The sequence below is a fragment of the Tachyglossus aculeatus genome, chromosome 21 (genome assembly GCF_015852505.1).
Source record: "Tachyglossus aculeatus isolate mTacAcu1 chromosome 21, mTacAcu1.pri, whole genome shotgun sequence".
Taxonomy (NCBI): domain Eukaryota; kingdom Metazoa; phylum Chordata; class Mammalia; order Monotremata; family Tachyglossidae; genus Tachyglossus; species Tachyglossus aculeatus.
In genome coordinates, this window is record NC_052086.1 from 73431608 (window position 1) to 73448270 (window position 16663).

Sequence of the window (16663 nt, forward strand, 5' to 3'; positions counted from 1 at the left end):
TGCTGTTTTTTGGAATTCAACTTTTATTCTTTGACACTGTTACAGAAATGAAAAGAGAGCTGGTCCTAGAAGGCAACCCTAAATGGAAAGCCCTAACCGAAGTGCTGAAAGAAATCGAAATAGAGAACAAGAACAGTGAGGCTCTCGGCGGCCCAGGTCAGATTGTGCCAGGTTACATGTGCTTGAAAAACAGCTAAATGAGACTCAAATGTTAATTTTTAAAACGTAATAATGACCGAACAGACCCTTGGAGTGTATGTGATGTAGTACCTTGATAGCCAAGTAGTGGTCTACTTTCCACGTTCTTGACTTTGTCAAGAGAAAGAGCCTTCTTGGTCAAGGCTGCAGGACAGTAGAACTCCCTGTGAGTAAATATAAAAGTTTTCCAAAAGTTATAAAAGCTACCAACATTGTGGGCAGGCATTTGGTCTTTGTTTTTTCTAATTTATCTGACTCCTGGAATTAATCTGAAGGTACCATATGGGAAAGGATGAGAGAAATTATGGTCTTTCTCTTTCACCTGTTAATTTACCAAGATCCTTTCCCAAGAAAGTCTGCATAAATGTGTGAAAAGATTGGACACCTTAGTACAGTGCCCTGAACTAGTAATAACTCAATAAATAAGAAGAAGAATTGAGGTGTTTGTTAAACGCTTACTATGTGTCACTGTACTAAGGCACTGAGGGCACGGTACAAAATGCTGAAGTGGATATAGGCAAATTGGATTGACACAGTTCCTTTCCCACATTCTTAATCTCCATTTTACAGATGGGTAACTGAGATAAAGAGAAGTGAAGTGACATGCCCAGGGTCACACAGCGGAGCCAATATTAGAACCCAGATCTTTCTGGCTCCCAGGCCTGTATTCTATCCACAAGACCATGCTGTTCTCCTCGATTGATTTGATTGATACCTGTAGGCTTAAGGGTTCTTTCTTATATAATTTAACATTTTTTTTTTAAAAGAGTTTTTTACGAACCTCCTCTTGGTGACTAGAATTTTTTTCAGAAGATCTCTCACAGCTCTTCCCAAAAGTAATTCCATTACTAAAACCAGAAGGATGAAAGCATTTGGCAAGTCCCTAAGATGATTAAAATGCAATTTGCAAATGATCTGCGCCCACAAGGCATGATAAGAGCTTTCTTGTGTTTGAAGGAGAGATGTAACTAGTAATGAGCATGATATTGTTTGTTTGCTGCAGGGCAAATACTTATTTGTGCAAGTGACGACCGAACATGTGCCCAGCTTAGAGAATATATTGCGGTTGGAGCGGAAGCCTTTCTAATGAGGCTATTTAAGAAAACCTTTGGGAAAGATGACAAAGCTGGAGAAGTGTGGCTGAAGCTCAGAAAAGAGGTTGACTCCAAGAAAAATGCCAAAACTGGCAAAGGATCTAAAGCCCCAAAAGCCAAAGCAAAACTATCTGCAAAACCGAAGAAAACAGAAGATTTGACCTTAACGCAAATGCTAGAAAAATCTGAGGAAGAAGAGGTTGTTGAAGTGGAGGACCGTGAGGAAGTAAGCAGTGAAGAAAGCTGCCTTGAGGAAACAAAACCGGAAGATTTCGATCTGAACTTGTCCTCTAATGCCGCGTATGGCATCGTCAAAGAACCCTTAACCATCATTCATCCACTTCTGGGGTGCAGTGACCCTTACGCTCTCACAAGGGTGCTGCATGAGGTGGAGCCAAGATACGTCATATTGTATGACGCAGAGCTAACGTTTGTCCGTCAGCTTGAAATTTACAAGGCAAGTAGGCCTGGGAAACCTCTGAGGCAAGTTGATTCACTCCTTAATAATTCAAAATAGGATAAAAAGTGACTTCAAATTTAATTACTCTTTGGAAGTCGACTTAGAAAAATCTGTATTTGTCGCATTTCGTTTGTTAAAAAAAACTCTGGAGCTATTATTAGGCCCAGAGAAGTTCCTACGGCAGGTTTTTATCAACGGTTCTGAAGGAGGATCGATTAGGCCGACTTAAGTTCTAAATGAAAATATTGCAACTTCGTATAATTAGCAGAATTTATCGTGAATCTGCCTTGTACAGAGTGCTGTGGTCTAGCTGTAATCAGAAGGAAGTGAAAACATCCCATTCTGAATGAGCACAACCGAAAGAAAGCAGCCTGGCGTAGTGGAAAGATCACGGGCTTGGGAGTCGGGACATGGGTTCTAATCCCGACTCCGCCACTTGTCTGTTGTGTGACCTTGGGCAAGCCACTTAGCTTCTCTGTGCCTCAGTTGCCTCATCTGTAAAATGGGGACTAAGACTGTGAGCCCCATGGGGGACAACCTGATTACCTTATATAATAATAATAATAATAATAATGATCGTATTTGTTAAGCGCTTACTATGTGCAAAGCACTGTTCTAAGCGCCGGGGGGGGATACAAGGTGATCTACCCCAGTGCTTGGCACATAGTAATAATCCTGAACTAGTCTTTTTTGTTATTTTTTTTTTAATCTGTAAAGATTCAGGAAAGGGTTTCTGCTCTCCAAAGAAACTCTTCAGCCCTGAAAGCAGAGTGTTTTTGAATAAGGGTTTGAAGGAGACATTCATGGAATCATCTAGAGAAAGTTTAAAAAAAAACAAAACAGAAAAAAAATGGTGAGGACTGGATAGGAAACAAATATGCCAGTGGAGGATAGAAAAGGTAGGAAAAATGGCTATGTAAATGCCCTAACAATTGCAACCACCAAGTAGAAAAGAAGCAGGCCTATTTCCAAGAGAAAATAGAACATAAAACAATTGATATTTGATAAAATCCATGTGTTCTTGTGTTTATATAAAGTGCATGATAACACTACACAGTTTAAAGCATTGTTACCGTAAATGATCTGAGAATTCACTTGTAAAGATAAAGATCATTTAGATTACAGTTGGCATTTATTCCCCATGAATATATGATCTTTTATAGACTTCTTCTGTAACTAAATTAACAGTGTTTTTAAAACATTCCTTTGGCAGAGATGCAAAGAAAAAATGAAAAGGGAACATAATTTCTTTAAAGTCATTTTGTTGGGTCTTGCTCTTTTTTTAAAAAGGACTCTTTTGTCTTATAAATTATGTCTTTAAAGGGAACGATTCCATCTTCTCCAGTTGTATTCTAATGTTTATCTCAATTTTATTCCTCTTTTTGATAAATAGGGAAAAGCATTTAACAGGTGGAGTTGAAGCAGCTAAATTTTACTAGGAGTTCGATTACCGTAGCTTTTTCTTCCTAATCAAATATTTATCATTTGAGCCCTTTGAGTTACTAATGTCAAATGCTGTTCCTTTTCTTTTGGGGTTTGAGATTTATGTTTAAAAGTCTTCTCTTGACTTCCAGGGTTTATTTTCTTATCTATGGAGGTTCCGCTGAAGAACAATGCTACCTCACTGCTCTGAGAAAAGAAAAGGAAGCTTTTGAGAAACTCATTCGGTAATATCCAGAAGGCCAGACTGAGATCCTCGTTGCTTGATTTATGTAGTTCTTTTGCTTTACATGTATTTAGGAACAAAAGGATGAATGCTCAGACACCCTTACTTGGGAAAGTAATGTTGCCGTTATATATGTATATATATTATATATGCCAATATATGTTGCCAACTTGTACTTCCCAAGCGCTTAGTACAGTGCTCTGCACACAGTACGCCCTCAATAAATAAGATTGATTGATTGAAAGAGAACCCGCTAGAATAGGATGGGAAATAAACTGTGGAGGAGAGGGAATGATAGGTTTCTGATGGCAAAACAAAATGCGGGAGCTAAGCTAGGATGGGAGACTGTAAGAAAATGTGAGGCAGGATAGAGATAGGATAAAAAGAAATATAGAGCTAGCACATATGTATTGAGGGATAGTTAAATCCCCTCTCAGCTCCACAGCACTTATGTGCATCATTATTATTATTACATGTCTGTAACTTTATTTGCATTGATGTCTGTCTCCCCACCTCTAGACTGTAAGCTTCTTGTGGGCAGGGAATGTCGCTGTTCATTGTTGTTTTGTACTTCCCCGATCTCTTAGTACAGTGCACTGCCCGCAGGAAGCGCTCAGTAAATATGATTGGATGAATGAGTGAATAGTTGTGAGAGCTAGCGGAAAAGCAGAAGAGAAAGTGGAACAAAAATCACCCTCTCAGTAGGTGACCTTGACTGGACCCAGATCATCACCCAACATACGAAACCTAAAAGGGAGTGTCTGGAGGAGGGAAGGAAAAATAGGAATTGGGGTGACGATTAAGGAGCCTCCGAATTTCAGACGGGGCCGAGAAGGACACGTGAAGGGAGAAAGGGGTCTGAAACTCTGGTCTTATGTAGCACATACTCCTTGGGACTGCAGTGGCGAAATAATTCTTAGATACTGAATGTATTAATAATAATAATGATGGCATTTCTTAAGCGCTTACTATGTGCAAAGCACTGTTCTAAGCTGCTGTGGAGGTTGCAAGGCAATCAGGTTGTCCCGTGGGGGGCTCACAACCTTCATCTCGATTTTACAGATGAGGTAACTGAGGCCCAGAGAAGTGAAGTGACTTGCGCAAAGTCACACGGCTGACAGTTGGCAGAGGCTGGGATTTGAACCCATGACCTCTGACTCCAAAGCCCGGGCTCTTTCCACTGAGCCACGCTGTAGTCTGCCGGTGGGTCTGTTCGGCAGTAAGAGCACTGCGCACCTGAAACCCGGACTCCCCTCGCTATCTCAGGGGGGAGGGGTCCTTGGGGATTTGGGTTAACCAAGTGCTTTAACATTATTGAACATTTAACATTATTATTAGAGAAGCAGCATGGCTCAGTGGAAAGAGCACGGACTTTGGAGTCAGTGGTCGTGGGTTCAAATCCCGGCTCCGCCCCTTGTCAGCTGTGTGACTTTGAGCAAGTCACTTAACTTCTCTGGGCCTCAGTTACCTCATCTGTAAAATGGGGGGGAAGACTGTGGGCCCCACGTGGGACAACCTGATTACTGTGTATCCCCCCAGCACTTAGAACGTGCTTTGCACATAGCAAGCACTTAATAAATGCCATCATTATTATTATTAGTGGGTCTAGTTCGACTTTGTTTTATAAATAATGCTGTTAACCTTTTGAAAACGAGAGTTTGGTAGATTCTGGAAGTCCCAGGATAAATGAGCTTCGGAAAGCTAAGCAGGTTGTAACAATAGCAAGAAATTTGGGGAAAGCATTAAAAATTGTAAGTTGTACCATGAATTGTTTGTATCCCGGAGAAAGACAATAGTTCTGCCCAGACATATGCAAATTGTATGAACACAAAGCAGCCGAGTGTGGAGAATTATTTTCACCGTCTGAGAATAGCAGGACAAAGACCAGAGTCTTCAAAGGGACACACAGATATTTTGGGCAGAACTGAGCATTTGCAAGGGACTGCTGCCTGTGGAGGTATTATTAATACATCATACTTTTGGAACTCATTCTGAGTTTAGATGCTTTACAACTTGTTTCAGGCAATAAGGTGTGCGTGGGAATGGAGAAGATGTTATATGGATTTTACCAGTGGGGAAACTGAGACACCAAGAATCAGTCTTATTTATCGAGTGCTGACTGTGGGCAGAGCCTGCACTAGGCACGTTGGGGTACAGTATAACAGTAGGAAGACTCATTCCCTGCCCACAGTGAGCATACAGTCTAGAGGGGGGATCTAGGCATTAATATAAAAGAATAGATTGAGATACGGATGTGTACATGAGTGTGATGAGGCTGAGGGAGGGGTGAATAGAGGGTGCAAATCCTAGGGCCATGGTGATGCAGAAGGGAGTGAGAGTAAAGGAAATGGGTGTTTATCCAAGGAAGGCCTCATGGAGATATGTTTTTTAAAAAGTTCGAAGGTGGGGAGAGTTAAAGCAAACTAACTGTATAGCAAACTAAAAATTGGAATTTACCAAATGAAAATATTGCAGAATACAGACCTAAATGTGGTGGTAAAATTAGCACTAAAACTTTGAAATTTTTTTTTTTTTTTCTCTCAGAGAGAAGGCAAGTATGGTTATACCTGAGGAAAGGGAAGGCAGAGATGATACCAACTTGGATCTCATAAGAGATGCAACTCCTGCCAGTGCTTGCACTGACACTCGAAAAGCAGGTAGGCCGTTTCTGGAGCAGTGCTTAAGACTTTTTCAGACAACTGGGTAATTTGAAAAATACTTTAAAGAATACTTTAAATTCACCAGGAATTTTTCCTTCTCTTCTACTGGTAGCTTCTAGCAGATATACGTGAGGAAAATCCATGGCTGAGAAGAATTCTTATTCTCTTCTTGCTAGAATTGTTGCGTCCAAGGGATTGGGGCAGGTCATCTCTAATAATAATAATAATAGTGGTGGTACTTATTAAGTGCTCACTATGTGCCAGGCACTGTACTAAGCGCTGGAGTGGATACAAGCAAACTGGGTTGGACACAGTCCCTATACCGCATAGGGCTCACAGTCTTAATCCTCATTTTATAGATGAGGTAACTGAGGTATAGAGAAGGAAGTGATTTGCCCAAGGTCACACAGCAGACAAATGGCAGAGCTGGAATTAGAACCCATGACCTTCTGATTCCCAGGCTCGTGCTCTATCCACTATGCCTTAGGCTAGGTAATAATGGTTACTCCAATGAGTTATCTAGCCCAGCTTTCTTTCTGAAGCCTTTTATATGGGGATAACTATAATAGTAATAATTGTAGTATTTGTTAAGCGCTTACTATGTGCCAGGGACCTTACTAAGCACTGGGGTAGATATAAGATAATCACGTTGGACATGGTCCACGTCTCACATAAGGCTCACAGACTTAATCCCCATTTTCCAGATGAGAGAATTGAGGCCAGAGAAGGAAGTGACTTGCCCAAAGTCACACAGCAGACAAGGGACAGAGCTGGGATTAGAACCCAGGTCCTTCCTATCCATTAAGCGACGCTGCTTCTCTACTTATTCGATGCATAGTAGAGCCAAATTTGTCCTTAGTTGATCTGAATGAATTTATCTTCTGAACAAATGGCGCATAAACAGGTTTTGGCGGGTGTCCTGTTCAACCTTCTAGACTGTGAACCCGTTGTTGGGTCGGGATTGTCTGTATTGGTTGCCGAATTGTACTTTCCAAGCGCTTAGTGCAGTGCTCCGCACACAGTAAGCGCTCAAGAAATACAATTGAATGAATGAACGAGCCCCCGCCCAAGCCGCTTAGCACGCTATCCATTCAGAAGATAAAATTGTACAGAACTTGGAACTGGAAGTATTAATTTCAATCTGAAACGTCATGAATTTTCTGCCCGGACATTACTCGAAATGCTTGTTGATGACTCTTTTAGGTGGCCAAGAACAGATCAGAGGGCAGCAAAGCATAATCGTGGATATGCGTGAATTTCGTAGCGAGCTTCCATCTCTGATTCACCGCCGTGGCATTGACATTGAGCCAGTCACCTTAGAAGTTGGAGACTACATTCTGACCCCAGATATCTGTGTGGAGCGGAAAAGTATCAGCGATTTGATCGGGTCCTTAAATAACGGCCGCCTTTACACTCAGTGCGTCTCTATGTCTCGCTATTATAAGCGGCCAGTCCTTCTGATTGAGTTCGACCCAAGTAAACCTTTCTCCCTCACTTCCCGGGGCTCCCTGCACCAAGAGATCTCGAGTAACGATATTAGCTCCAAACTCACCCTTCTCACTCTTCATTTCCCAAGACTGCGCTTACTCTGGTGCCCGTCCCCGCACGCAACAGCCGAGTTATTTGAAGAGCTGAAAGAGAACAAGCCTCAACCTGACGCCACCACAGCGATGGCCATCACGGCGGATTCCGAAACCCTGCCCGAGTCCGATAAGTACAATCCCGGACCCCAGGACTTCCTATTAAAAATGCCAGGAGTGAACGCTAAAAACTGTCGTTCCCTGATGAACCAGGTGAAGAGCATCGCAGAGCTGGCAACCCTGTCACAGGACAGGCTCTCGGACATTCTCGGGAACGCTGCTAACGCTAAGCAGCTGTATGACTTCATTCACATGTCCTATGAAAAAGCTATGTCTCAGGGAAAAGGCAAAAAATGAACCTGAGGGGATGCTCTGAATTTTTATCATTAATATATATGATATTACATGGGTAATATATTACGTGGGTCTTGGTTTACCAGACTGGGGTCTGTCACTCCATTGGCCCCTTATTTTTGTCCACTGTTATTAACGATAATCTGCCTTCGCTGTTGGAACTGAAAGTCAAATTTCTCTTTGAACTTCATATCAGCGCCTCAATTGAAAAATTTCCGTCTACCCCACAAACCATATCAAGTTCCACGAGCTCAATTTTAAATGAAGTATGCCAAAAGGGTCCAGTTAAAGACCTTTAACTGTTTCTGGATGAAAAGCATTTTTAAACCAATGGAAACCTGGCTCTAGCTCCTGGCTTTTTCTTCAACGCACAATAAAATGTATTCACTTTCTGGATCAACAGAAGACATGTGCCGTGACTTTTAACTTGGGAGTCTATAAAAATCATTGTTTTTATTAACACAGAATGAGTGGTCTGAACACAAATCATCGGTCAGGGAAGGAGCTCAGACTCCCGAATCATTTTGCCAAGTGTGGGTTTAAAGCTGTTACACAAGGTTTTCGCTCATCTATAGCTTCATGACAGGCAAATGGGAGTAGGAAGGCCATTTCCTTTATCATGTATCCTTTATTCCGCTATTGTGGTGCCTTACCAGTGCCATAGTTCAAGGCACCCTGGGGCTCCACCTATTACTCCTTTTTCTTGTACATCAGGCCTTCCTGCTATTCCTGCAACTAGCTGCTCTGGCATGTCATCTATGCTCTTCCTCCTATGTAATAGATGCGAGCAGGAGTAACCCCAGGGACTTTGCCAGCTAGGCCAGTACATTTTATTTTTTTCATGCATAAAATGCTCAACTGAAACACTTTATTTGCATTCACGTCAGTCTCCCCGTCCTCTAGACTGTAAGCTTGTTGTGGGCAGAGAATGTTCTGTGTATTGTTGTATTGTACCCTCCCAAGCACTTAGGACAGTGCTCTGCCTATAGTAAGTGCTCAATAAATGCGATTGAATGAATGATCGAGAAAATGGTATCTAATTTCAGTTTCATTTTTAAGACGTAAAAATAGTTATCACCTTAAGGAGAAAGTCCTGGGCTGTTTGCCCTCCCTCCCAGAAAATTTGGTGTGTTTTTGACATATTGGTGGTTATAGCCTAATATACCAATGGAGTTAATCTCAGGTCATCAGAGAAGCAGCGTGGCTCAGTGGAAAGAGCCCGGGCTTTGGAGTCAGAGGTCATGGGTTCAAGTCCCGACTCTGGCAATTGTCAGCTGTGTGACTTTGGACAAGTCACTTCACTTTTCTGTGCCTCAGTTACCTCACCTGTAAAATGGGGATTAAGACTGCAAGTCCCTGAGGGACAACCTGATCACCTTGTAACCTCCCCAGCGCTTAGAACAGTGCTTTGCACATAGTAAGCGCTTAATAAATGCCATTATTATTATTATTATCAGGAACACATTTGGGGCAACATAACCTAGCAAGATTACTAGGGGTAGTAGGAAAGGGGAAAATAAGAAATCATTTAAAATCATATTAAAGATTTGACACATCGAATCTAATGTACGTAAGAGCTGATTTTGCTCCAGCGATAAAAATATTTTCTTATGCTAAAAATTAAGTAGATTATATGAAGTCTCTGACATGGGAATGGTTGTATAGAAAATTGATATCTAGTTCATTTTGTGATCTTGAAATAGTTTCGTAATTCAAAATGTGTTGAGATTAGACAACTAACTTTATATCTATTTTTTCTACAAGCTGTTGAACTTTTACTTATATGAACATGTATTTTTCTAATTCCATCCTTTTTTTAGTGATCAGTGGTGTTTATTCAACACCGACTGTGGGCCGAGCACAGAACCAAGTTTTTGGGAGAATACAGTAGAATTGTTCTTCGTTATGAAGATTTAAGTGTAGAAAAAATGATTAACATTTCAGATCAAGAAAGAATTTGAGTCAAAAATGTAAAAATATTTTTTCAAACATTTACAAAGTGCTGTATTAAGCACGCGAGAGAGTAAAGTAGAATGGACATGCCTATCCTCAAGTAGCTTACAATATAATGGGAGAAACTGACTCTAAAATAAATTGCAGATAAGAAGAAATAATGGAGTAGAAAGATGCGTAATTAAAAGTCGCAAGTCCTCAAGTGCTTAGGTGGCAAAGAAGTGCTCAAACACTTGGAAGATATAAATTGTCCTAATTTATATAAATTTATATAATTAAACATAATATAATTAATAATAATAATAAATAATATATTATTTATTATAATATTATTTAATAATTGTTTAATATTATAATATTTAATATTACTATTATATGCTATAGGTGTATTATTGATTAATATTAATTATAAGATAATTATATTAGTATATTGGTGTTATATTAATTTTATTAATATTTAAATTTAATGTTATTTAATTAATGATAATTATATTATATGTCATAATAATATATAATGTAATTAAATATAATTAAATATATAATTAAATTTATATAAATGATTTATATGAATAAATTTGTATGAATATAAATAATATATATATTGGAGGATATAAAATGGGGAGATTAGAAATCCACCAGGGAAGACCTCCTGTCTGGCTTTAATCCTGTTAAATTATTAACGCTTTCAATAATTCTGGTAATAAGCTCTTACAATGTGTCAAGCACTGTACTAAGTGCTGGGGTAAGGTACAAGATAATCAGGTCCCACATGGGACTCCCCCCCCCTTTTAGACTGTGAGCCCACTGTTGGGTAGGGACTGTCTCTGTATGTTGCCAATTTGTACTTCCCAAGTGCTTAGTACAGTGCTCTGCACACAGTAAGTGCTCAATAAATACGATTGATGATGATGATGGGACTCACAATCTAAGTAGAAGGAAGAACAGGTATTGAATTCATATTTTGCAGATGAGGGAACAGGCACAGAGAAGCTAAATGACTCGCTCAAAGTCACACGGTAGACAAATGGCGGAGCCGGGATTGGAACTCAGGTCCCTCGGACTTCCAAGCCCGTGCTCTGTCAAGCTACTTCTTTCTCTTGAGTAGTGTAGTAGTCCGCCAACCTTTGACACGGTTACTGAAACTGTCTTAAATCGAAATGTAAATTTGAACCAGTTTTCTCATAGCAGGGTTATAACTGGGGGTTTGGTTCCTGAATTACGGTGGGATATCCTGTTTTTCCCTAGATTAGCCAGAACTGTATTACAGATGAATAAAAGAGTTCCATTAATATGTTTATATTGTCAGAGAGGGTAGCCAGTTTTTCCTTCATCAGAAGTAAAATGGACCTGTTGATCCTCCCCAGCGATGAGCTAATTTCCTGCCCTCTGCACACTTTGCCCACTTTATCCTTCCCCCTCATCCCATCTCCAATAAAGTGCTGTAGTATGTAAATGGAGCTAGTGCTATAAAGGAGACTAATTTAAAACCACTTTGTTGTAAAGCTGAAACCAGCTGTCATTTCAGAAACTTAAGCGCTGAAGTGGAAAGAACACAGGCTTGGGAGTCAGAGGATGTGGGTTCTAATCCCAGTTCTGCCCCTTGTCTGCTGTGTGATCTCGGGCAAGCCGCTTAACTTCTCTGTGCCCCAGTTACCTTACCTGTAAAATGGGGATTGAGACTGTGAGCCTCACGTGGGACAACCTGATTACCTTGTATCTATTCCAGCGCTTAGAACAGTGCTTGGCACATAGGAAGTGATTAACAAATAACATTATTATTATTATTATAATAATCATTGTAACTCGAAACCTTGTAAGTCTAGGTCTGCCTGTAATGCGCAGTAGATATGAGGAAGAATGTTCAATCAATCAATCAATCGTATTTATTGAGCGCTTACTATGTGCAGAGTACTGTACTAAGCGCTTGGGAAGTACAAATTGGCAACACATAGAGACAGTCCCTACCCAACAGTGGGCTCACAGTCTATAAGGGAGACAGATAACAGAACCAAACATACCAACAAAATAAAATAAATAGGATAGAAATGTACAAGTAAAATAAATAGAGTTCACATTTTGCTGTACCTTGTTACACTGAAAGATTTGTCAGCCCGTACTGAATTAAAAGAGATACTTACAGAATAATGCTTCACACTGCCAAATGGATTAAACTGTCATTAAATGCTGTTATCATTTTGTATTAATGTTTACCAATTAGAAATTCAAAAATGTACTATGGTTTATCACATTTTAAAATGTGGTCAAACTGGTTTAATGTTTATTTTACACATTTTTATATTCAAAACTAAGTATCTTCTGAATGTGTTTTAACTCCCTTGAGAAGTGGGGACTTTCGTGTGGTTTATTTTTTCTAAGTACAAACTCTTGTTTATCAATCAGCATTTGTTGAACTCTTACTGGATGCAGAACACTTTGTGCCCTAGAGAGAACACATTTGAATTGGAAGTTAAGGTTCCAGTCTTCAAAGAGTTAACAGTCTCGTGGGAGGAGATGCAATAAGATTAGGAATGTCATGGCCCTAGTCCGTGCATTTTTTAATTTTCTTTGAGCCTCTTGCAAAGTTCAGGATTTCTGATAGCATGCATGTTATAAAACAATTCTTCTTTTATCCACATAATTAGTCTTCTGTAAATTTCTCTGAAACTTATGCAAGAATGACTCTTCATTGTGCAAAACGAGCCTTAGAAAAAGATCTACCTGGGAATCGTTTCAACCCGAGGGGGTTGTAAGAGCATAACACGGTTCTGGTATATCTGCAGGATTTACCCTGCTAATTTAAGAGATTAATTCTCCGATTCAACAGTCCAATGTGAGATTGAAAGTTAAGCCCCAGGGAACTAATAGTGGAAAAAAAGAGTCACTGGATATATGGCAATCTACACAAAAATCTATCCTCATTCATTCATTCATTCAGTCGTATTTATTGAGTCCTTACTGTCTGCAGAGCACTGTACTAAGCGCTTGGAAAGTACGGTTTGGCAACACATAGAGACGATCCTAAATGTAGGTAAGGAGAGCTTCTGATGAGTTTGGCTCAGGACTTGGGGTTGTTTTTCAGATAGAATTCAATTTTGTTTTGGCTCAGAAAACTCCTTTAGAAAAATCTTGGCCTCCTCATAACTTTTCAATAGGAAAAACTCCCCACTAAGAAACATTACAATATAAAGACCTTCTTATAACTTTTCAATAGGAAAAACTCCCCACTGAGAAACTTTACAATATAAAGAGACTGGATGAATAATCATTTCTTCTTGATTTGAGGTTAAAATGATTTGGGCATTTTTTACGGTATTTATGTGCTTGCTTACTATGTGCAAGGCACCGTACTAAACTCCGGGGTAGATTACAAACTAATGTGGCTCAGTGGAAAGAACCCAGGCTTGGGAGTCAGAGGTCGTGGGTTCTAATCCCGGCTCTGCCCCTTGTCAGCTGGGTGACTTTGGGCAAGTCACTTCACTTCTCTGGGCCTCAGTTACCTGATCTGTAAAATGGGGAGCCCCACGTGGGACAACCTGATTACCTTGTACCTACCCCAGCACTTAGAATGGTGCTTGGCACATAGTAAGCGCTTAACAAATACCATCATCAATTAGTGCTTTGAAAAGTGCTTGGCACATAGTAAGCACTTAACAAATACCATAATTATTATTATAATCAAGTTGGACACAGACCATGTCCCACATGGGGCTCACAGTCTTAATCCCCTTTTTACAGATTAGGCAACTGAGACTTAGAGAATTTAAGCGATTTGCCCAAAGTCACCTAGCAGACAAGTAACCGAGTTGGGATTAGAACCCAGGTCCTGTGATTCCCGGGCCCATGCTCCTTCCACTAAACCACATCCCTCTTATTTTGATTGAAATGACTGGGAAAAAATTACTTGTAAACATCAAAGTCATTGGCTGCATATTTTGTAATCAAATGTGTAATATTTACCAAGTATCTCATAATTATTTTTTTCCTCCATGTAAAAAAAGCAGAAATATTGCAGTCACACTGTACAAGTAATGATGCGTATAGAATATTCTACACTGAAGAAGTCCATTCACAGTGCTATGCTACTCCAAAACTACATCAGTATGGTGCACTGTGTGAGGTGCTTGTAAATCATATAGGTTAAGATCAATCAATCAGTAGGAATTATTGAGCAGTTACTGTGTGCAGAGCACTGTACTAAGCGCATGGGAAGTACAAGTTGGCAACATATAGAGACAGTCCCTACCCAACAGTGGGCTCACAGTCTCAAAGATGTGATGTGATCTGTGCCCCAGAGGAATTTACAGTCTAAAGGGAAATATCAGGGATATAGTAGAGGAAAAAAAGGATATTAGGAGATAAGTTGTTTTCGCCTTTCATTTATGAATTAGATTGGGGTTTGGGTGATTGCTTCATCGGGCATTTTTTAAAAAAGTTTGTCCTTGTGAATGAAAATAGTTTAGATTTGTTCCCTTCTTGGAACTGTATGCAGAATGCTAGCATAGGTTTCTTGTTTTTATTTTTAAGAAAAATGATCGCTGTTTTCAATTTGAATGAAAATACTTTAAGAATAACCGTGAAAATGCTTTTCTGAATAATTCCCTGCCTACGTATTTCATTATTTTTTCAAATCGTAAATTCGGGCAACTTTTCGACCTTAGGAAAGGTAACGATCATTAGGAAAAATGATCGCTGTTTTCAGTTTGAATTAAAATACTTTCAGAATAACCATGAAAAGGCTTTTCTGAATGGTCTAATTCCCTGCCTACGTGTTTCACTGGTTTTTCAAATGGTAAATTTGGGCAACATTTTGACCTCAGAAAAGGTAACAAGCAGTGCTTGAAGTGGATTAAAAAAGAAAGTAAGCTCTTTTCTCTACCAGCCTGCATTTGGCTCCTTCCTATTGCCCTAAGCCCCTCTCGTGATTGCACCTGGAGAGTTTCTAATACTCTACCAGTCTCAACTACGGAAGGGAGAGTCAAGCAGAAGAGTACCCGTTCCAATCCTAGCTTGGATGGTGGCTAGCGAGTGGAAGGCAATCTGCTACAAGTCAAAACTCGCCTTTGCTGGGCTGTCGAGGCCGGAGACTCAAGTTTACTGCGTGGAAAAAGGCACTGGTAAACCACAACTGTATTTTTACTAAGAAATCTTTACGGCTACGCCACCCGAACGATTGCGGATGGAGGTGGGGCGTCCCGGGAGAGATGTGTCCGTGGAGATGTTATGGGAGGGAAGCAACTCGGACAAGATGGTTCACGTTGCGTTTACCGTCCGACCCGCGGGATTGAACCGACAACCTCTGAATTCAGAGGCGGACCACTTACCTCTGGTCCGCGAGCTGCTTCGCTGATCACTTACTATGTGCAGAATTCATCTTTGTGCCGGCTGATGGTGATGTCTTCTGGTGGGGATGACAGACAAGTCACAGACCAGAATCTGTGGGTCGGAGTGGATTGTAGTGCGGTCGTCAGGGCAATGTCACTCAATCCTTGCCAGTCACTTAGCGCTTAGAACAGTGCTTGGCACATAGCACTTAAACACCATCATTATATTATTATTATATTATATGTAATATAATGCATTATATATATTATAATATATTATAAATAAATACGATTGAATATTCCTACTTGGGGATGGAGCATGAGTGAGTAGGCAGTCAGGTGCAGAATATTGCAAAGTGCAGTGAAGCAGCGCGGTCCACCGGATAGAGCATGGACATGGATTAATTTTATGATTGTTACGGCGTTTGTTAAGTGCTTACTATGTGCCAGGCTCTGTACTAAGCGCTGGGGTGGATACAAGCAAATCGGGTTGGACACGGTCACTGTCCCACCTGGGGCTCACAGTCTTAATCCCCATTTTACAGATGAGGGAACGGAGGCCCGGAGAAGTGAAGTGACTCACCCAAGGGCACACAGACAAGGGGGTAGAGCTGGGGTTAGAACCCATGACCTTCTGACTCCGAGGCCTGGCTCTGTCCACTATTACCATGCTGGGTGTCAGAAGGGCCCGGGTTCTCATCCCGACTCCGCCACTTGTCGGCCGTGTGACCTTGGACAAGTCATTTCCCTTCTCTGCGACTCAGTTACCTCATCTGTTCAAATGGGGATTAATGCTGTGCGCCCTTTGTGGACATGGACTCTGTCCCACCTGATTAGCTTGTATCTACCACAGCGCTTAGTCCGGTGGCGGGCACATAGCACTTTAACAAATACCATTAAAATTTTAAAAGTACACTTTAAGGATTTTATGTGCAAGATGGATTTAGGGGCTGAAACAACTGGTACTGTCAATGACTGGTGTAATACTGGTACTATTCCGTAGCATTTCCAGCTGGCAGTAATCTAGGCATCCTCTGCAGCCTTTGCCGCTTGCTAGTCTGATTCTAGCTCTGCCATTTGCCTGCTCTGCGACCTTGAGCAAGCCACCTAACTTCTCCGGGCCTCAGTCGCCTCATCTGTAAAATGGGGACTCAACCTTACTCCCTCCTAGCCCCATGATGGGACAGGGACTGTGTCCAATCTGATAACCATGTATCTGCACCAGTGCTAAGGACAGAACATAGTAAGCGCTTCGCAAACACCGTTAAAAACATTATTTTTATTAAGGAGGAAATAAGATGGCTCCTTAAAGTGAATTATTTAGCAGCCGAACTTACCTGTTGTCTGTTTTCACCTGTTTTCTGAGTGCCCCAGTGT

At 40.7% G+C, this 16663-nt stretch overlaps 1 protein-coding gene and 1 non-coding gene across 2 annotated transcripts in view; both read left to right on the plus strand.

Annotated features, from left to right (window-relative positions):
* The window catches only part of ERCC4 (ERCC excision repair 4, endonuclease catalytic subunit), a 28512-nt gene extending 19544 nt beyond the window's left edge, over positions 1-8968 (plus strand). The window contains exons 7-11 of the mRNA XM_038763288.1: positions 46-156; positions 1202-1775; positions 3327-3419; positions 5963-6075; positions 7282-8968. Coding sequence (XP_038619216.1) covers positions 46-156; positions 1202-1775; positions 3327-3419; positions 5963-6075; positions 7282-8015 — 1625 coding nt within the window. The 3' untranslated portion in view covers positions 8016-8968. The remainder of the gene's footprint in view (positions 1-45; positions 157-1201; positions 1776-3326; positions 3420-5962; positions 6076-7281) is intronic.
* Positions 8969-14875: 5907 nt separating this feature from the next.
* Positions 14876-15013, plus strand: LOC119942965. The gene has a single exon (XR_005455456.1). It is a non-coding gene; the product is annotated as a small nucleolar RNA SNORA7 (small nucleolar RNA).
* Positions 15014-16663: the final 1650 nt, after the last annotated feature.